This window comes from Amia ocellicauda, chromosome 14 (genome assembly GCF_036373705.1).
Source record: "Amia ocellicauda isolate fAmiCal2 chromosome 14, fAmiCal2.hap1, whole genome shotgun sequence".
Classification (NCBI taxonomy): Eukaryota; Metazoa; Chordata; class Actinopteri; order Amiiformes; family Amiidae; genus Amia; species Amia ocellicauda.
Window position 1 is genome coordinate 12,388,611 of NC_089863.1, and position 22,380 is coordinate 12,410,990.

At 42.5% G+C, this 22,380-nt stretch overlaps 1 protein-coding gene across 2 annotated transcripts; it reads right to left on the reverse strand.

Moving 5' to 3' along the window:
- Positions 1–4,896: 4,896 nt before the first annotated feature.
- Positions 4,897–18,301, reverse strand: LOC136768731 (myeloid-associated differentiation marker homolog). 2 transcript variants are annotated; one of them, XM_066723082.1, is made up of 3 exons: positions 18,197–18,301; positions 9,722–9,771; positions 4,897–9,069 (listed from the first exon to the last, which is right to left on the reverse strand). In XM_066723082.1, exon 3 carries the CDS (start codon positions 8,911–8,913, stop codon positions 8,023–8,025), a length of 891 nt encoding a protein of 296 aa, XP_066579179.1. In that variant the 5' UTR covers positions 8,914–9,069; positions 9,722–9,771; positions 18,197–18,301; the 3' UTR covers positions 4,897–8,022. The 2 variants fall into 2 exon arrangements, with proteins under 2 accessions (XP_066579179.1, XP_066579178.1); XM_066723081.1 differs by having other exon boundaries at positions 9,722–9,768; positions 18,197–18,298.
- Between the last annotated feature and the right edge of the window lie 4,079 nt (positions 18,302–22,380).

Here is a 22,380-nt window from a genome sequence, read left to right on the forward strand (position 1 = left end):
AAATATCAGGAGGAAATTGGCTAAAATTTAAAAAGTTTCAAAAGTCACATACATCAAAATGTAATATGAAATTACTGTTCATCATCCCACCTTTGGAATAAAATACTCTTTAAATTAAGTCTACCTTATTGTCATGTGGACAATGTTCAGAGGAACAATGTTGCTGAGTCTCTGGACGTCATAGATCACAGGGTCTGTGTAGGGCAGGATGGCTCTATTTGCCATGGAGGGTGGGTGCCCCTGTCCCACCACTTGGTCTATCTCAGCTTGGACCTTTTCTGAGAGGGTGAAAGGTTTACTAAAGTATTATGAAGCATAAATGTTAGCACAGATGAGAAAGCATTACATTTCAAAATGCATAATTGAACATAATCACATAGGCCTTCTTAATATTCTATGGGATATATATTTGATTACAACACAAGGAGTTTTATACTGGTTGTTGGATCAAATTCTCCTAAATCTCACTCTTGATCACCGGGTATTTGATAATGTAGAGGAGAGCCCAGTGGTTACTGTGGTTTCAATCCCAGCCCAAAATAGATCCAGGGTGCAGTGTGCATGGTTTTCGTCATGAAAAACTGCACTGAACCACCTGCACATTCTTTCTTGCACTAAAAAAATCTGAACAAACTGTCAGAAACCGCCTCAGGGAAGCTCATCTGTGATTTGTCGTCCTCACCAGGGTCGTGACCTGACTTCAGCTCTTGTGGACATTCCTGCAGCCAGCATGCCAATTGCACACTCCCTAAAAACATGAGACTTTTAAATCCATAGATTAGGGCCTAATTCATGTATTTAAATGGTCTGATTTCCTTAAATGAAATGTAACTCAGTAAAATCTTTGAAATTGTTGCATGTTGCATTTATATTTGTGTTCAGTATATATTCATAACAAAGTCTTATAAACACACTCACGCAAGGAATGCTTGATGTGAGATTAGGCTGTTGTTAGCAAGGATATGTCATATAGGCCCAGCCTATGCATATTAAAAATAGACCAAGTACTTTTATATTGTGATCGCATAAAAAGCCTCTTTGATCTTTAGTACGCTTAAATTGGCAGTGAACACAACAAATGCATCCAGCAGTTCAGTGACAGTGAGTGCCACCTTGTCAGCTGCATGGCACACAGTATTCCTGCTCAGAGGTGCAGCATCACCGATGGGATACATGAAGTGTCCGCTGGCAAAATACCAAAGAGCAAGACACTGTCTGTTCAACAGTGAGGGCATCACTCCGGCGAATGGCCTTGGAGACATCTGCCCCTAGAAGCTGGCAAAGATACTGAATTCCCTCAGATATCTTTAATAGAGAACATCACTGGGGTGAGCTAGAGGTTTTGCATGGTCTCTAAACACCCTCGCCTTGCGGAGTGAGCCTCTCACAACCTGTGCGCCAATGTAGATTGGGTCTTTCAAATGTCCAGGTGTTACAACGAATTCAGTGACCACTAGGATTCTTGTGACCAGGTGGATGTGCGCTTGCTCCGGCGCGTCATTTTCATTTTTGGAGAACACCTGCTTGATTTACAGGACGGTCACCAAATTTTCAAATGTTCTTAATGCTTCTCATGCTACCAATGAAACACAAAGGATGCAGGGCAAGAAGGCTGCAATCAGAAGAAATTTAAATAATGATCATCCTAAGACAATACTAAAAACGAATCTAAAATAGCCTTTATTAAAACTACTGGCTATAAAACAGATAAAGGGCCCTATTTATCAAAGTGTCATTTCAAAAATCTTATTATAGCCAGAATAAGAATGGTTTAATTACTTCACTCAAATGTGGATTTCGCCTCACAACTGAGTGACGTCATTGCATGTCAGATAAAGACTGTTTATAGGAATCCGACAAATCCTAAAAACACAGACAGTTTCCTCTGGGGGTGCAAATGCATTTTGAATGGAAGCCCACACAGCCATACATATTTATGGAGGATAATTTGTGACAACATTTTAAAATAAAAAAATACATAAATATAATACGAAATAAATAAAGTGACAACAGGTGCACTGGAGAGGCAACAGCAAGACATCCCCCAAAAAGGGAATGGTTTTGCAGGTGGTGGCCACAGACAATTGCTCTCTCCTTATCCTTCCTGACTGATTCTTCTCTAGTTTTGTGTTTTGCTAGTGTCCTTGTCACTACTGGTAGCATGAGGTGATACCTGCAGCCCATTCAGGTTGCACAGGTGGTCCAGCTCCTCCAGGATGGCACATCCATACGTGCCATCACAAGAAGGTTTGCTGTGTCTCCCAGTACAGTCTCAAGAGCATGGAGGAGATACCAAGAGACGGGCCGTTGCACGAGGAGAGCTGGACCGTAGAAGGGCATCAACCTTGCAGAAGGACCGGTATCTGCTCCTTTGTGCAAGGAGGAACAGGAGGAGCACTGCCAGAGCCCTACAAAATGACCTCCAACAGGCTACTGTTGTGCATGTTTCTGACCAAACTGTCAGAATCAGACTCCATGAGGCTGGCATGAGGGCCCGACGTCCTCTAGTGGGACCTGTGCTCACAGCCCAGCACATTGCAGCTCGACTGGTATTTGCCAGAGAACACCAGGATTGGCAGCTCTGCCATTGGCGCCCCGTTCTCTTCACAGATGAGAGCAGGTTCGCACTGAGCACATGTGACAGACGTGAAAGAGTCTGGAGACGCCGTAGTGAATGTTATGCTTCCTGCAACATCATCCAGCATAACTGGTTTGGTGGTGGGTCAGTGATGGTCTGGGGAGGCATATCCTTGGAGGGTTGCACAGACCTCCACGTGCTAGTCAACGATACCCTGACTGTTGTTAGGTACCAGGATGAAATCCTCAGACCCATCGTCAGACCTTACGTTGGTGCAGTGGGTCCTGGGTTCCTCCTGGTGCAGGACAATGCCCAGCCACATGTGGTCAGAGTGTGTAGGCAGTTCCTGGATGACGAAGGCATTGATGCCATTGACTGGCCCTCACATTCCCCAGACCTGAATCCAATTGAGAACCTTTGGGACGTTATGTATCAATGCATTCGATGCCACCAAGTAGCGCCACAGACTGTCCAGGAGCTCACTGATGCCCTGATCCAGGTCTGGGAGGAGATCCCCCAGGACACCATCCGCCATCTCATCAGGAGCATGCCCAGACATTGTCGGGAGTGCATACAGGCACATGCGGGCCATACACAATACTGAGTCACATTATGATTTGCCATGATGAAATGCATGCAATTGGAACAGCCTGTGATTTCAATTGTTTACTTTGATTTTCGGTGCAAGTTTGAATCCAGCCCTCAATCGGTTGGTGATTTTGTTTTCCACTGACCATTGTTACGTCATTTTGTTCTCAACAAATTACACAATGTACAGTTAAGATTTTGATCTTAAATATATTTCATTCATTGAGATCTGATGTGTGATTTAAGTGTTCCCTTATTTTTTTAAGCAGTGTATATAGCCTACCTATATCTGTATATGTGTTCTATAGCTTCACAATGAATTGTATAAAGCCTAAATAAATGCAATAGAGTAAAGTGTAAGACTTAATTTAACACCTCCCTTTATCTATAGATACTGTGTGAGTGAGTAGATGTGTTTTTGTACATTTTCCCGAATAAAAACACAATACAATATGGAAACTGTTCAGTTTTAACTTCCATTGAAACATGTCTGTGTCTGACTTCCGACCACTTTCTATGGCAACATTGCAAAAGCGGACAGTCTGCATCTTCAAGTTCATAATCATGTTATTGTTCATCTTCATAATCATCATGTTCATAATCACGTTCATCTTAGTTTTGGCCCTGATCCCCCTACATACTCCACAGTGGCACTAAGTCAGAGACAAGTGCTGTCAGTGCAGCCCCTCTGTCACAGTGTGGATCTGTGTCTGGATGATGCCCCATCAATAAACGCCACTGGAAGACTGGTAAAGTGTCAGGTTGTGTCAAATCTCGTCTGTGTAACGCGCTGTCTGTGTAAATTTACATACGTTAGCGCAACCAGCACTAGAGTAAACTATTGCACCAGTTGCAACAAACCAAAAATGTCTAAATAGTCACCAGGTATGGATTGAAACATTTCCATGTAGTTAAATCAGGTATGGTCAAAATTGCATTTTGTACAACCATTTTAACATTGTTATCCACAATAGCATATGTATAGGTATCTCAGTACCGTGCTTTAGTGTCCTCTAGGGGGCAGCAGATGTTTTATTGTCTCATTGCAACTCCTGTTGACAGAACTTGTGCTGCTTTTAGTTCATTGCAATCGACATTATGCATCTAATGTTTCCAATGAATAAGTACAAAGACCACCATGCTAAGAGCTCTGCTAATACTGCTACCACCTCTACTAATGATAATAACTGACTTTTGCTCATAATGATTCTTTACTAATCTTGTTCTATAAACCTCATAACATAAAATATAGGGGGTCCTGTTGAATCCAACCAGGGAAGAAAAGACACACACACAGTATGCATGTTGGGCAGTCAGTGAGGAGTGAGTCAGTGCTTCATGCCGTGTATGGCATGACAACAGAGAGGCCCCTCTGCCGGTCCCTGGGCCCCTCCGCCGGTCCCTGGGCCCCTCCGCAGGGTGGCCAGGTCCCTGGATTACAGCGCCAGCTCTGTGTCCTTCTATGAGACAGGAGACACTCTGACACACCTGCACTCCTTCAGCAAAACATTCACCGACCTGTGTGTCTGGGGTTTGCAGGGTCTGACTTCATATTCTTGTGCTGTACATCAATTGCACAGGTGTGAACGATTACCTTCAAACAAAACAGGAACATATATTTGTAACCTAAAGTAATGCAATCACAAGGTTTACTATCCTAGCAAATTAAATGGGCAGGGGCAACTACTGTGTGGAGATCCCCAAAATCCAATATACATTCACACAGGGTCTGTGTTTTCATCACTTTATTTAACAGAGAGAGAGTAATACTGGTTTTATTTGGTGACTACATGGAGAGAGTATGGCATCACGATACAAAAGCATATAAAACAAAAAGGAACATGAATGAAAAAAGCATGTTTTTGCATCATAAAAGCGTTCAGAGGTTTCGGCTTGTTATTCCACCGGTACCTGAAATGAGCTGAGAGCACAAGTGGAGATTGCAGTCCTCACCCCTGCGCATTAAACATTAAGATTAAGAGTCGACAAACTGGGTTCATTCTAGAGACGGCTGGGATGAAATTCTGTGGTTGATTAATCTCTGGCAAACCAATCAAGCTAGAGTATCAAGTGGTCTTTGTAACGTGTCTTATGCGGTTATGGAGTTCATCTGCACAGCAACCCTGAAACACAGAGTGGATTTTCAAAACCCTTTGCTGCACAGAACATTTTGAAGAAGGTAACTATTTTTGTGTGTTGATCTATAGCAGGAATCGAAAAAGTAAATGTTTCCCATTGTTTTGGGAATTGTAGTGGATTAGAGCTGATTTAGAGTGCACAAGTTGCACTTGAGTAATAAGCCTTATAACCATCCTGTTAGTCCTGGAGCAAATATTTTTTGTGCATCAGTTGCTTGGCAATTAAAAATATAAACACAAGTAAAACCTCTTTGGTGTTATACTGTCTTTGCTGTTCTGGGGTGATGTCTGACTACAATGTTACACAATCTCTGTAAATGTAACGCACTTTACATTTAATAAATAAAAAGCTTATTTAACTCCAGGGCAGCTAGTAAACACATCATTGTATCTGGCAAACCCTAAAACGTGCGTGTGACTTGAGTAATGCAGAGAGAGTTTGATGTACAGGCTGGCCGTAGACTCCAGCCTTGGTCCTGGAGAGTCACAATATCTTCTGGTATTGAAGGACTGCAGTAGATGTGTTTGATCCATGGATAAGATAAGACTAACTCATAGGAAATAACAAATCAATAGTAGGTTAGGTTAAATAGGTTAAACTGTAGCTCTCTAGGACCAGGACTGGGGAGACCTAAGGTAAGGACACACATACTAGACATCTCTTCTAGAAGAAATCTGTTCTCTTAATGACTTCTGAACTTGTTTACCATCTACAGAGACAATAATGTGATGGAGTTTGTAAAAACCAAGTCCTCAAACTTATAACATACTTTAAACATTTGCAGGTGTCTAATGGCTTATTTCCCACACTTAACAGTTTGCCTGTCCATTTTTGGTAAGGTATACAAGCTTTACCTTTTCCTCCTTTGAAAAATCAAACCACTTCTACAACAAAATGTCCCTGAACATGTACATACATTTTCTATATAGTTAAATCAATAAAATACAAATCTGAAGGTGGTTTAACATGTACAAGTACATGGGAAAGAAATTTACAAAGAACATCTAAAGTTTCAAAGCAAAGGGAGAAAAAACAGTTGAACTGGCCAAGAAAGCAACGGGCTACAATTTAGGAGAAAAGTCACTGGAATATATGTTCATTCAAATTCAAGCTTGCTTACTATTCCCTGACTGAAACCCAGTGCCACTCATCTCAATTCAATACCACAGAGCATGTCTTCATCAAATTGCTCTTCGATTGCACATTTAAGGTGTCAGTGGGAGTTTGTTAAAATGCTGTGAAACATGTCAGTGTGTTAATATGTCCTGTGGTTGTGTAAATATAACGTTTAGTGTGGCAGTGTGTTAATATATTGTGTTGTTCTATTAATGTGGGGCTGTGTTACCATGCTATGTGGTGTGCCAGTTTGGGGGTGTACATGGTACATGTTTGTTTCTCATACAAGCTAAGAAGGTTCAAATAAGCTGTTTAATTGTTACAAGGTTTCTTCCTATACTTTGAAAACAACAAAAACTTTGAAATGAACAAATCAATTAAAATAAATAAACGCAACAATCACATATGTGCTGGTGTATGTATCCACACACACTATATTTTAGTGCTGAGGCACAAATGACTTTGCCTGTATAAAACTTTGGTTCGGTTTAACAAACAGGTGACAAATTAAAGACGTTAGCCATCAGCTTGGTATATAGAATTGAGGACATTTGCTTTAGTTTAGTTTTTTTGTTAACAGGTGAGAAGATTTGCCTTGAAAGGACACGTTCACCGCACATTTTAAACACTAACTGTACGGAGGACATCTTTTCGAAAGATGTACTTCATTCAACCAATAGAATTCCGCAACACAGAAAGGCATAAACTTAACGCAGCAGTATAGCACTCCAAGATAAAAAAAAAAACAATTATGGCTAAAATATAAACATTGTTGTATTATAATTATTATGAGTACGCATTAAAACAGCAGTTTAACGTTAACAACATATATGTCTTTAAAAAATAATAAAAAAAGGCCAACAAAATGGCAATAGGCACCAATGGCGACTAATTTGGTAAAGCTGCTTTAACATATTTAAATGCTTGTTTACTTTGGCATTATACAGAATTTGCTAGAGACGTGAATAATGAAATGTAACGGATTACAACACGGTAGCTTTCTATTGGTAATATTTAATCACTTCAAATTGTAGACAAGAATTTGTATTTTCAAATGGGTTCCTTAAAAGTACCTACGAGAGACTCTACAGGAGAACCTCTGAAAGCAAACAATGCTTCAAATGACTTTAAAGAAAAAATATTTAGCATCAACATAAGCATTCTAGCAAAATTTGCCATTTTTAATTTGATTTGCTATTGAGGGGCTACAAAATCAGTGCACCCGAAATTGGTTGCTCTTGCTCCTAAATTCATGGATTTGAGCTTTTGGTTGTACTACATCACTTATTTCCTCTAGGTTCAAATGAAAAAAAGATACCAGCAAATAACTACTGAGAAAACCAGGCAGATGCTTCTCATTTAAAACCTCTCATAGATTTGCCCCCCCCCCGAGGGGGAAACTCTCAAAAAACTAAAAAGCATATCATTCAATGCTGGATGGGGGGGTTAGAATGAAAACCAAATGGAACACTCTTGCACTTCAGGGTGCAGCACTAAAACATTTGCACATCCCTAGCAAAAATAAAATAAAATGCGTCTATACTTTTTGGAACAAGAACAGCATGGACCACAGGGCCAGATTGGAATTCGCAGGCTGGGAATCAGACTTTCACGAAGATCAGGCGAGCCGAGTAGAAGAGGTCGGCCAGGTAGAGGATGAAATTAAGGGCAGTGAGGACGGAGACAGCCACCATCTTGTCCCATGAACAGAGTCCGCTGTAGCGACCGCAGTCAGAGGTACGACTGGGTTGCCCTCCGTGTTTCCTGTCGAACTTGTAGATGGGCCAGATGATGGTGGCTGAGGCGTACATCAGCACGGCCAGCAGGGCGTAGGCACTGAGGAAGCGGGCGAAGGGGAAGGGCAGGCAGCCGGTGCACTCGCCCACACACAGCACAATGATGGCTGCCGACAGGATGAAGCAGATGCAGTATACCGCCAGGCACCATTTCAGGGCTTCGTGGCTGTCGTAGGCGATCGGGTCACTGATGAACACGAAAATGACACAGGCAACGAAGGTCTCGCACACCTTTAGGATGCCGGGGGCCGTGGCCATGTAGCCGGCCACTTCCCCGGGCCGAGCTTTGCTGATGGACACTTCACAGATGTAGGCGATGGTGGCGAGGACGGAGAAGACGGTGGTGGTGATGCGATAGTTGCGCACCTGGTCCGAGGAGTGTGTCCCCTTGATGAAGTAAAGGGGCCAGATGATCGAGGCCGAGAGACAAAACAGGGAGGCATAGCAGGCGAAAGTGATGGGGAAGTTGCGCCAGGAGACGGGCGCACGGGTCTGCAGACCAAACAGCTCCACGAGTATCACCAGCAGGGAGCCCGCGAAGCTGAAGCACCAGCAGAACATGCACCAGTCGGCAGTGCCATGAGAGACTTGGCCACCATGGACCGCCACGCTGAAGGCCACGCAGGTGAAGATTATTGCTGCTATGCGGGCAAAGAGCAAGGGCGTTGCCTTCAATGTGGTGCTTACAACTGGCATGGTGAGGGTTTTGGTAGCTGTTTTGTTTAATGAATTATGAGATCTGCTTCAGGAGCAAGAAGGAAGGGTTGGGCCTCCCTTTTCCCTTCTTGTGTCCCTGTCTTGGATGCTGCAACACAAGAGTTTGGGTTCGGTTTCTTTGGCTCTCACAGAACCCTTAGTGAAGAGAAGGAAAGAAAGATGCAAATTAATATGTACTAACTGTAAGTAGGCAGTTAAATTGTTTAACACCCCTGTTTTGGGACATTCAATCGAGTAAGCCTAGGCTGAAAACTTGTATTACACCAATATGATATCTGACCCATTCTCTGGCCTTAAAGCTATAACTTTAACCTCAGTCAATACCAAATATTGAATTGAAGATATTATATATCTTATAACTCTTTTGAATATGAATCACTCAAAACGAAGTCTATGTTTTCCTAACCTTGATAATATAAATGTATAAAATAGACATCATCATCAGCCTTTATTAATCCAATGCTGGGTGAAGGCCACCCCAAGAGGTTTCCAATCCAGCAAATCTGCTTCCCATATGGCCTTCTTCTAGGGCTCACTTTGTGGGAATAGAAAATATAACATTATTACTGGGATTGTGGTGTGCATTGAAGGCTGGGCAGTTTTTTTACAAATCAAATGCCAGCAGATCTGAGGGACTCAAATAAAAACCACTCAGTGTAATTCTGCCTTTCTGACATTAGGGGGGGCCTGCTTACCATTTTTAAAAAAGCAGCTCTTTCCTACATCACATCCACAATTAAAAATGCTTTGCTTAAGAATCCGTTGTCCTATTGGTTATTATTATTACCTGTAAATTTTCTCTGACTCCTGGTGGGTCTCCTTCGATGTAAACTTCTGCTTATAGAGAAAGAGGAAGAAGAGGAGTGTGAATGGAGAGAGAGGTGGTCAGATCAAAGGCATCATAAGGCTCTGTTGCAACAGACGTGACACTGGAGAGACCGATGTTCAGAAACCCATATTCTTCAGTTAAATAATTTATATATATATATATATATATATATATATAAACAACACTAAAAAAGACCCAAATTCAAACATCCAACATGATTCTCTGGTATCTGGTACACATTGCGCCATTCAAATTTTGACCAGGCTAAATAGGATTAACCTCTGCGAAATGTGGTCTGCTTTATTAAACTGCAAATAAACCCTGACTGACTGGTTAGAAAAAATATTAGTGTGTCATAATAATAATAATAATAATAATAATAATAATAATAAAATACAAAATATGAATGCTGCATTCCATAATTTAGTTTTCATATTTTTAACCCACCCACAAATGACTCAAACCTGGTAAAATTGGCCAGGTATCCTGAAACACACAGTTGCTTCAATGTGCACTTTTAGGAGACTTGTGACTTGCAAGTTAATATCATAGGAGTACCCCTTTAAGTACCAGACATTTTTGTCACACTGGATTGATTCCTGATTTTGAGGTGACGTCACCCTCCTGTCAGATTTGGTCTGGCCTCTTTCCCTCACAGACAGAGCGGCATGCTGGAAAACTGGTGCCCAAAACACATTGCAGGCAATTAGATCCAAGCCTAAAGATTTTAAGGAACTTTGCTGGGTATCTGGGTGGCACTGTTAGCTTGTTATGCTGCCGCGCATTAAAACTGTCAACAGGGCCTGTTTTGTTTCCCCGTAATGTGGAGAAAATGTGCAGGATTTACCAAAGCGAGTGGAAAACACTTTAGCAGAGACACATGGAAAAAAAACTATTTCGGTTGCCACACTGCTTAGATGAGGATTGAGGCTTGGTCTTGGTCTTTTGTGCCGAGTTCTGCAGCTTGTTTATTTTATTTATTTTACAAACGGTTTATACCTTACACAAATTGAACACAATGCGATTTGTTAATAGTTATTGGTTCAGTCTAGGTGATAGCTATATAGTTTGCCCTGTACGTCCTAGGTTTAATTCAGGTCTGTGCAATCCACTCACTTGCCGCACCCACCCTCCTTCCCTGATTCCAGTTATTCCACAATTCTTGTTAAGTATGCGACACATTTACACAAAGCAGGCACGAAAGTTAACGTCAACACTCCCAGTAAGTATTTCCACCCAGATGGGGCAGGCCCTGCTGTAAGTAAGGGAAATCAAAGCTCTGGTGAGCGCACTCGATAAAAGAATAAAAAAAAACGAAAAAAACTGGACTAGGTAAGTCAAGGGGTTCTCCCGTCAGAGTCGTTTCCGGCTTAAGTGTCCGCCTCTACAGTCCCTGCTTGTGAGCAAACCGATTTGAAAAGGGATTCTAGACTCTCTTTTTTTGGCTAACCCATCCAGGGATAACTTTTATGGGCTGTGGAAAAAATAGCCAAGCGTGACTCATTCATTCCTAGCAGTGACCTTTCCTCTCGAACTCTGTCTCTCCATCCCTCCTTCTTTCCCTTTTCAGCTTTTTTTTTTTATCCCCCTGCAGAAGTTACACCAACACAGCCAAAGGGCGTTCCTCAAACAGGAGAGCGAACATTTTTCCCGGTTTCATCACCATGTTCTGCTACAGCATTCAAACTGCCTAATTTGAAACAAGGGATGGTGTGTGAATTATCTCCAACCTCCTCCTCACCAGACTCATCTTTTCCCTTTAACCAATACTTACTGCCACGCGGATCTTACTCCATGTTCCTGCACTCTCCCCAAGAGAATAGAAGAACTTGGTAAGCAAGCATAGATTTAAGATAAATTATGATATCAATTTATTTTGTGCTTCATAATTATTTTGTAGTGTCATATATTAGTATGTTTGTTGGTTTGTTTTTACTTTTCCATTCTGTCTTCCATTGCTTGGCTGCACATGCTCTGTGAACTTCCGCCTGATACACATCTACTCTGTGGCCACACGGGAGTCAGGCCACCTCTGGTACAATCCTCACAGAACTGACCGAGATAAGCAGGCCGAGCAGAGCGGGATAAGTCGATCGGAATAAAAAAAAAAAAACAGTTCCTCCAGGTAAAACGGCGCATCTTGGGAACCAAGCCAAGATCCCCTCTGTGGAGCCTCTGATGCAGAGAGGAGATCCATTCGTCTTCATTTGCACTCGCTCTCCCGGTCACAGAGCCTCTGTGTTCAGCGTGCTGGGGGGGGCGCTGATGTGATTTGGCTCCGGCTAATGGCATAATCTGTCTATTAGCGGTCACATGGGCCCAGGATCACAATCCTCATGGGACGCCCAAAGCATGACTCATGGCTGACTGGACTGGGAGGACTCTCTTCCATTTAATAATTTGGGTTGGGAGATGCAGAGCGATTGTGCATGTAAAGGTAGAATACTCGACATGGGGTGAAACATGTGCTAAACACTTGGCGGCTTTAACCACAAAAGTGTGTTACAGGTTTAAGCTCCTGATATAGGACACTGCTAGTGAATACACCCTTCAAGTGGGCAGTATAAACAGGTCTAGGCCTTAGCTGGGGGGGGGGGTTAAATCGTGATGGACCTGTTGGTTCATCCAGGGCACAATCTTGAACTCCCCAGTCACTACAGAAAGTGAAAGAGAAGCACTTTAGCTGCTTAAGCTGGCAAATGACTTTAACCCTTGACTTTTAACCTCCAGTCTCCAGGAGAACTCTGCACACCAGAGGAGAGCGGGTGCGCAGAATGAGCCTTACCCTACAGTAATAAGCTGAATGGAAAACATGACTATTGGCACACCCGTACGAGAACCGCAACAGCTGGCAGGATATAACCTAAGAATAGAGAAATGACCCGAAGTTGACCGATCTGTCCTGCGTGTCACCATTCGGGACATTAAAGGGGGGTGGTTGCCGCTCGCTGAATGAAGAGGAAACTCCCAAACGGAGGCAAAATGAATTCTGGTGTTCAGGGCTGGCTGTGTTAGTGAGAATGCTAATGAAGAATCGTCATTTTTTCCACCCCCCCTCATTTTTCCAGCCGTCTCTTCCCCTTGCACACTTTCCTCACTTGAATTCGTCTGCTGATTGCGGATTGATTTGATATTGAAATGGGAGGAGCTAAGGTGCAAGGATATGTGCAGCTGGAGGCCGCTGCAAAAAAGGTAACGTGCTCACTTTCCTGTTTCTCTCCCCCCCACCACCCCTTCTCCCTCTGCTCTCTTTCTCTCCCCCCCCCTCGTCAAACTTTCCTTCCTGTGATTATTTCCAGATGTGAGTCTAAAGCAACTCCAGAGTGCTCTCCCCAGCTCCCTCTCACCGCAGCAGAAGAGCAGAGTTCACCAAGCAGGAGCGCGCTGCAATAAACACACACTCAGGAATGTCAACAGCTCGTCACTGCTTTACAGGAGGCGTTTTGCACCCGAGGCGTAATATGTCCGGGAAGGCTACAGAGACTCACGGGGGTCACCGTCAGTGCCGAGTGTCTGATCGGCAGTTGCATTCATCACCGGAGGGGTTAATCAACATTTGCCCAGCTGGCCTCGCCACTGAAGTCCGGTCCCGCCAGAGCAGGAAAGAGAAGATGGGCGCGGCCCCCGTTTGAGAGCGAAGATTATTGATCACCTGCCCACGAGATGTCAACAGCGCAGAGCCCGCCCTGCCTGGGTCTGCAGCCTCTGTGCCAGGAATTAGGAATGCCAGCCCAAACCACTCAGCCCCTCCCATGCCTGGCCCAACTCAAGTCCCTCATAACAAGCAGCTACACCTCCCCCAGCCACAGGCAAGACAAGCAGTGGGAGCTGCATCCTAACCTGTTACCTCAAAGTTAACTTATTAAAGGAATGATCCTCCCTTTGAAGAAATCTACCGCTTCGGGCAATACCAACACAACACTTTTCCAATATTGCGATTTTCCACAAGGAACGCCGGTCAGGGCAATATTGCATTGACTATGAGATTACCCGAACCCAGTGTTTCACTACAAGTGTGCTGTGGCTCATGTGCCGTGGCTCATGTGCCTTAAGGCAGGAACAGGTGTGCTACAGATTTCTTGATGTCAAAATTGAAAGAAAGAAAGAAATAATTAATAAACCTAATTTATTCAAATTAAATTCCTGACCGGAAGATATTTTTTTTTTACCAGCCTACCTAAAATATAGAAATCTAACAGGAATACAAAATATGAACGCACCTTAGTAAAAATCTAAAATCTACATGCGATTCACTTAACTTAATAGAAAAGCAAACCTAACCTTAAGTAAAGCCTAGGTTTACAGGAGGCTCTACCCCTAATTCTAGCCCAGAGATAACCCTTATTTTAACATGTAACTTAATTCAAATGCAACAGGTAATGAATTCACTAAAAGTAATACTCTGCAAAATATAACCTTTACACCATCCTGACCTTAACCTGTGCCCCTATTAAATCTTGGTGAAACTTTGACATTGTGTAGGTTTAAACTTGCTCAGATTCTGTATCTATTTACAGCAATAAAGGGAAGAGAAGTGAAGATCTAAAGCAATTACATGCCATTTCAGATATCACACTCATCACACTGAGGGTTATTGCAACAGTTTTAAGTCATGGAGTGGGGTGGGGTGGAGTGGATGGGATGACCTCAAGTCTGATATCTCTCTGATGATTTTTCCTGTGCAGCTGCTATATAAATGCCACTTTCTAGCGTTTCCTACACCTCAAGAGAGGTGTTGCACCGACACTGACAGAGTGATGCAAGTTCACGCCTATAAAGGGAGCATGACGTTTTTCTGACAGAAGAACAATGACAGGCACTGCAACTTTAAACATTCGTGGCAACAGTATTTTTGAGAAGCATTTGCAACTCTGTGCAGGGTACTCTACCAGGTTTGCTGACATGTTTTCAGAAACCATGAAGGTTTAGTTTTGCACCCAGTTTCCGGTTGCATTCCCCTTGTTGTTCAGGTTATAAAAACCGCACTTACCCATTTACAACCAAAATCAACCAGCTGTGATCTGTGGCTCTTTTACTGAAACCTGAGGCGAGATGCTCTTTTTCTTGATATGTCAGAAAGAGGAGACGTCAGATCACATCAGCACAGAGAGACACAGAGGTGAACAGAAGGGTTGAAGTTCCCTAAATTTAAAAGCATCGTTCATTCTTGGCATCGAGCGTAAACCACATCTCGTTGGGTTAGAGAGAGTTCAAACTGGCTTTTGCAATCACAGCTTGTGTTTTATTAACACAAAGGGGTGAGGGGGCAATTTCTAATAACCAGAGAAAGTAAATATAAAAATACATTTGAGGCAACTGCTGGAGAACAGAGAATAACTTGTCACATACAATAACAGAGGATATTCAGTGCAAGAAAAAAAAAAAAAAGAAAAGATCTGAAACTGAAATCCACCTAAGTTTACACAACTACCAGACCCACAATGAGCCCTTTCTTTTCCTTCCAGTCGTGCGGGGTCCCAAGATGAACTGTGTTGCTAGCAAATTGGATTTTAAGCTAATGTCATTATGACAGGATGCCTGTTTGTTTTAACTCCCACAGAATGGGGGGTGGGGGCAGGAATAGACATCAGCTGTAATTTTCTCCATCACTATGGCAAACACACCAGAGGAGAATAAAATACACACAGCTGAAGTGGACGGAGTGGCAGCTTGTCCAACTGTTTTTGTAGGCCACAGCATCCCAAAGGTAGCTTCCCAAATCACTCGGCATGTCTGCACATGTTCCCATTCGTGGGTATTTTTCACGTTACTTTGATGGCCAATAAATGCAGTAGCATTTGTTAATCAAGGTATCGGACCCCACACTCAAAATTCTGGAGTCCAGAAAGAGAGAGTTACATTCCTCCAGTTTCACCGATCATTTAGAGCTATTAAGGAACTGGGAAATGAGGCAGACCATACCCAGAAAACACTAGAAAGCCTTCCAGGACTCCAGGAGTTTGGGCTGCCACCCTGCCTTTAGGCATGACTGAGACTGAGACTAAGAAAATATGATGTTATGCATCAATATTGACAGTAAAGCACTTGCCCACCCTAGCTTTTAACGTGACTAAGAAACAGACTACAATTATTGGGGAGGGGGGGGTGAATAAGGCATCTATCTGCAAATAATTAGGTCATATGGTTAGTATATTTTTAATGTAATAACTGTACACCCCACTCCAGAAATGGGAGAACTAACAAATACTGTGAAAACAAAAAATGAGCATCCCTGTTCTGGATGCAGCAGCACAAGACGGTGTTTCGCTCTGACCATACAATCACTTATATCACTAAATGAGACTGCAGCATCATGGAAGAGGATGTGGTTTGGGGTGGTGGGGGGTGTTGGGAAAGGCAGAAGGGGCGGCACAGTGTGCATCTGTTTGTATGTAGGCCTCTGCCTGTCGTGGTAGCAGAAAAAAGCCTTGACTAATTCAGAACAGAGTGGAAGCTGTTCTGATTGCGTTTGCAGGAACCATTCATAAATCTTATAAAAAAAAAAAAAATAAAAAAAAAAGAATAAGGTGAAAGATAAGAGAAAGTATGTACTTTGCACAAACACACACACATATACACTCACTGACACAGATCCCCCCGTTCACAGATATGTGTGCGTCGAACCTAGATGCTTCGAGCACACATGCACACCCCTAAGCTTACACACAATATAAGCCACAACTTGACAGGCACACAGGAAGAGTCAGGAGGAAGTTAGTCTCCAGACAATATGGAATGCTTCAGCCGCTCACTTTGCCCATACAAGGCGGTATGAATGTCCTTTAAACACTAGAGAGAGACAGCGAGAGAGAGAGAGAGAGAGAGAGAGAGAAGAGGAGAGGGAGACAGAGAGAGGGGTGTGTGATTAATAGACATCTCTATTTAGTATTTAGTAATAGTGCTGTATTTATATTCCCTCCACCCTCCCTTTCTCGTGTCTCACTGAGAAGGCATCTAATGAGGAAGAGAAAAAAAGCCAGCTGAAACACATCACCAAAAAAAAGGAGAAATTGTGGATGACTGCCGAATGACAATATAGGAATCAAAGGCCTGAGAGAAACATACCTCCCTCCCTGTGGGAAACACACAGGCTGCTGCCTCCCCCCCCCCCCCCCTCCACTACCTGAAACACGTTAAGATGACTTTTCAGCAGGAAAGAGACCCATGTGCAGCTGTGCTACCAGAACCATGTTTGCTTGAGGGGCAGCTGCATTGCATTGGAGGGGGGGGGGTCCACACCTCCTAAGTTGCGTTGTATCATGGTTAGCGATAGTTGCCGACCTTTGACTCCTCCAGTGCAACCCTTCACACCCTTCAGCCCCCGCTACTTCTGTAACACATCCTGCACAAACTCTGATTAGACACATTCCCCATAGCTGATATATCCCCTTTACTGTGTAAATACTCCCCATGCATCCTGCACGACTCATTTCCAGGGTATGGGACGATTTCTTGAAGGTTTATAGGCTCATGAGCAGCATAAAAGCAACAGCACATGCCAGACTTTTTCCTCCCACATTTCAGCTGGATGCATTAACACCCCCGACTATAACAATGTTTCAATAAATCCTCATGGGATCGGACAACTAAACTCAGGCATGCAAAGTGACACATTCATAAGGAATAGAGAGACAGTGACACGAATAGCCCAGCCTCTCGCAGCTGGACCCCGGGACACTTTCCAAACTGACTCTACTTTTCCATTGTCGGGGGCTGGGGACTGAGTTTAAGACTCGCGTATACATAAACTACAGTGCTGCACACATCATTTCTCTTCCTCTATGGAAAAGAAGAAGAAGAAAAAACCTACACTCCCCGCCCATGTGGTTCATATTAACCTAAAAGTAAAACCTCGGGGGGGTTGCGCTTCTGTGGCACCATAGCACCAGCAATCGACATACAAGCAGCTATAAGACAAGGAGGCGTTTTGATGACCCCCACCCCTACTGACCGGAGCACATCACGTTACCAAGCCATATTGATCACTTGATTTAGGCTAGAGTTCAGTATAGTACAAACCCCACTATTCTCCACTTCTTCAATCATCCATTTGCTTGGCCACAGAAACAGAAAGCAAGTCTACAGCGCATTGAGCTCCATGGTTTTGTTAGCTAATGGGGGCAGCAGTAAAAAGCAATCGCTGCTGTTGTTGTTGTTGTTGTTGTTGTTGTTGTTCGTGGAGTTTTCCAACTTTTGCCCGACCCGGCCCAGACATAATTATAATGTCTGTACAAAAGCATGCTTTCATTTCTCTAGTGGCTCTGCCACAGCATGACATCACCGAAATGCAATGCTTGGGAGCGTGTCTGTAGCTCCCGTCCAACACACACCGCACGCAGACATTTCATTCAAACGGTGGAGGTGAGGATACAAAGTTTCATTTTTTTAAATAGTTTTAACGAACAACAATTGAACGCAAATGAACAGACTTACCTTTTGTGTCTGTGGTGCAGGGCAGTCAGCTTTCCCTTTGCTGCTCCTCCCGCGGTGCTACTACTTTCTGCTCTTCAGCCTTAGGTACGCCTTTACTACAGAAAAAAACCATTGGTTAGGACACCGCCCATTGCAACCAAATTAGGTTTCTGTATTGAAATTTATATTTCTCCATGTCTTTTTCTCCTACTTAATCCCTCCCTTTTTTCTTTGCAGGCCAACTCCCTGCAACAGTTTATTTCTTTAAGTTATCCTCCCATGTTGTAAGCGTGCATGTTGCATGTACCGTTATATACAATGATAATCATTATTACAAATGCAGTATTTAAAGGTAAAAGCGGTGTAAGAGAAGAAAATAAAAAAACAGCCTATTGTATATAATAGTAATAAAAACAATACAAATATTTTCTTAATCAGTGCCACACATATAAATGCGTGCGTTAAATTGCTACAGATTGTTTCTGAAGTAGATTATTTAAGCATCTCTCTAAACGTTTATATTATTAAAGGCGTCGACCAACATGTGCAAATAAACACACACGATAAGAAAACAAATCAACACCAGTTTGCAAAATATTACGTTTCGTAATCACATCGAGGTTTAGAAATAAGAAAAGATGAGCCGTTTATTGGGGGATGGATGTGCTACAGTGCGTTGTTTGCACGTTTCTTTTAGAACCAGTGAAAACCCTATATACAGACTAACAGTGTTTTAATGGCAGAGTGTGATATGTTTTCAGCAAGGCTGGAATCTTATAGTGGGATATAACAATTGCTACTGAGGAGAGAAGCATGTCCAGGATGCCATTATAACTGGCACAATCCCAGCCGACGGGTTTGCTGATTGTTTAATTGATACGTTGCTATTTGCCGCGTTGCCAGGGAAACTCAAGTGTGTTTGTCATGTCAGCATCCGAGCCTCAGCGCTGTGACTCACTTCACGTTTCCGGCACCACTTTTAAAATAAAAGTTATAGAGATCACATATTACTTCATCCTCACCCCCCACCCCCCTCTCTTTCTCTCTCTCTCTCTCCTAAGACTAAGGCTTCCATAAGATATTTCCACTAATAGTGTCTCACACAGTGTTTTTATAGTGCCTATACAGTGGATCTCAGAAGTCTATGCACCCTTAATGGCAATGCAGCTTCTGTTGATGTAAAGGCTGTAAATCAAGATCAATCATGACAGACCTTCTTTGACCTTTAACACCTTGAAATCTGTCAATGCCTTGGTTGGATATGTGTGCACACCCTTTATAATGGGGGTTGTAACTGTTCAGATTTAACCAATCACATTCCAAATCATGTACAGAGGTCATTTGCCTTCACTTGACATCCACTGAAGTGATTCTGGTTATCCCTAAATAAAAAGTCTGCTGTTCCTGTAAGATTTCCATGAATGTTTTATGGTTGCATACTGCACAGATAGCCATGGGCCACAATGAGCTAACAAAACCTCTATTGGATCTTATTGTTGAATGGTGCAGATTGGGAGAGGGATATATCAGAATTTTGAAGACATTACATATATTATGGAACAATTTGAAGACAATTATTGAGACGTGTAGGCAATATGGGAACCACCATTAACAACCATACTTATTTCCCTCATTAACATGCAAATCAATTTATAACTTTTTTGAAATATGTTTTTCTGGATTTTTTTGTTGTTATTCTGTCTCTCACTGTTAAAATACACCTACCATTAAAATTATAGACTGATCATTTCTTTGTCAGTGGGCAAATCAGCAGGGGATCAAATACTTTTTTCCCTCACTGTATGCTACAGTACCATTGTCTGTACAACGTATCTCCTCTGCATTCTTGTGCTGCACAGTGATTTCCTATTATGAAGTTTGCAGTTCCTAACACCTGCTCTTTAGACAGCAAAGCAGTCTTAGTTAATTACATAATTGTCCACCACACCTGTAGAGGAGTTTTCCTTTTTTGAGATGCTATTGCTAGATCTAAAATCAGTTTTGTGTGTCTTGACAATAGTCATCTATAGGCCACTGGGAACATACTCTCTGTTTGAGAGAAAGTAGAGAATTGCTATCAAACTTAGCCATAAATGAAGGTAGTATTATTATCCAAGGTGATTTTAATATATATGTTAACATACAAGGAGGACTCCCTTTGTAAAAAAAACATCCTATCATTAATTGGTTTTAACCAACATGTATCAGGTTCAACACATTGCCATAATCATACACTTGATCCAGTCCGCACTGCCTGTTGTGTTCCCCTCCTCTGTAGCCCAGCCGCCGCACTGAGTGACTAGGCAGACCTGGCGAGAGGAGGCTGCAAAAGTGAAGCCAAAGGGACCGGACTGCAGAAAGCTGCAGAGAGCAATGTGATTGACCGAGACTGTCCTTGTTGGCGCACTCCTCTGCGTTTTATGATGAGAGGAGGCAAGTGAGGGAAAAAAAGGTGCTCTGCCCAAAAGAGTCTTGGAGTCATCCTAGGCGAAATAGATTACTATGGTCCCGAGGGACGAGGAGATTGTTTAAAGACTGATTTGAGGCCAGACACCTAGTCAAATAGGCTTTTATTTTTCCTTCACTCAAATCACATTTAAACTTTACAGGTTGAAAGTATACATAAATACATGATTTTTAAAAATTGCAATTGATTATTATATTATCATATTATTTTGATATGCAAATGAGGCAGACGCTCATTAAATAAGCACAGATTTGTGAATACATTTTCCAACACATTAATAAGAGTCAGACTTATTTTTTTGTTAAACACCCAATGCTCAGACTTTTACAGAACATTTTACCAAAATATAGTTTTTGATGGATTTATTAAAAAAACACCACTCATATGTATGACATTTAGTGACCGGACCCCTAAGCTGCGGAATGATCTGCCGGCTCATGTCAGGGACACCCCTTCTGTCTCAGCCTTTGAGTTCAGGATGAAGACTTACTTCTATCACTCAGCATTCCCACCATAGACTTTACTTACTACCTGCTGCTGCAGTTTCAGGATCTTTTGCACTTTAATCTTGGTTGTATTGCTCACCCCTCACCACACATCACTAACACTCTGGTTTGTTTACTGTGAAATGAGGCACCTCTCCCCAGAGGGCAGACGAGGCACTTCCCCCCAGAGAGCTGAAGAGCCCACCCCTTTCCCCCGAGGGCCCACGAGGCCCCTCCCAGACGTCAGACAGGCCTTCCAGAGGGAAATCTACAAACAGCAGCGTTCTGTAAGAGCTTTCTGTTCTTCTTTCTGTTTGTTTACATTGCCTGGAAGGGAGGCAACCATCAGGCCTGGGCCTTAAGCTGAGGCACCCCAGAGATTTATTTTCTCCTAAAACAGTCTGTCATCTTGTTGGGAGTTTTTGTGTTTCTCTCCTCTGTGCCTAATGGTTTGCTTTTATTTTTACATTTTGTTTTACATGACTGTTATTTCACTATGAAGTGCTCTGTAGCAACCTTGTAAAGGGCACCGTCACAAATACAAATTGATTATTGCAAGATATGTTTGTGGACTAGACCAAATAAACACTATGACCTACCCACAAATGTTCACATCTGTACCCCATCGTGGTTTATTTTATTTTTAGGAGCCACTTTCTACTATGTATAAATCAAAACACAAACGGGTACAACTTTGTTATTTGTGATTTGCTGGTGGGTCAAAATGTTGATGTGGTCTAGTTATTTAGAGGACCAGATGTTTATTTTCCTTTGCCCCTTTGCCTATATATAGTTAGGTCCATAAATATTTGGATAGTGACACAATTTTCATAATTTTGGAATTGTACGCCACTAAAACATAGTTGTTTTCAGCTTGGTTACTCTGTTGAATAGTCAGCTCTGTATTATGGTGTGTTTTTCATTGGGTCTGTGGCCCCGTTCCTATTGGATCAGGGGTCCACTGCCATGATAATGCATTCACCACTGCTTCCTTTTTCAGATAACCAGGGTTGTATTCGCAACCTATCGTTTTATCATTACAACAGAGACTAGAGGTTGAAATAATCTTACTCTTCTCAACCATTAATATTATTGCTCTTATATGTTGTAAGTCGCCCTGGACAAGGGCGTCTACTAAGAAATAAATACACTGCTCAAAAAAATTAAGGGATCACGTAATCATCACAGTCAGTTAAACTTCAAGGATATCAATCTGTCCAGTTAGGAAGCCTAAGCGATTGTGAATCAATGAC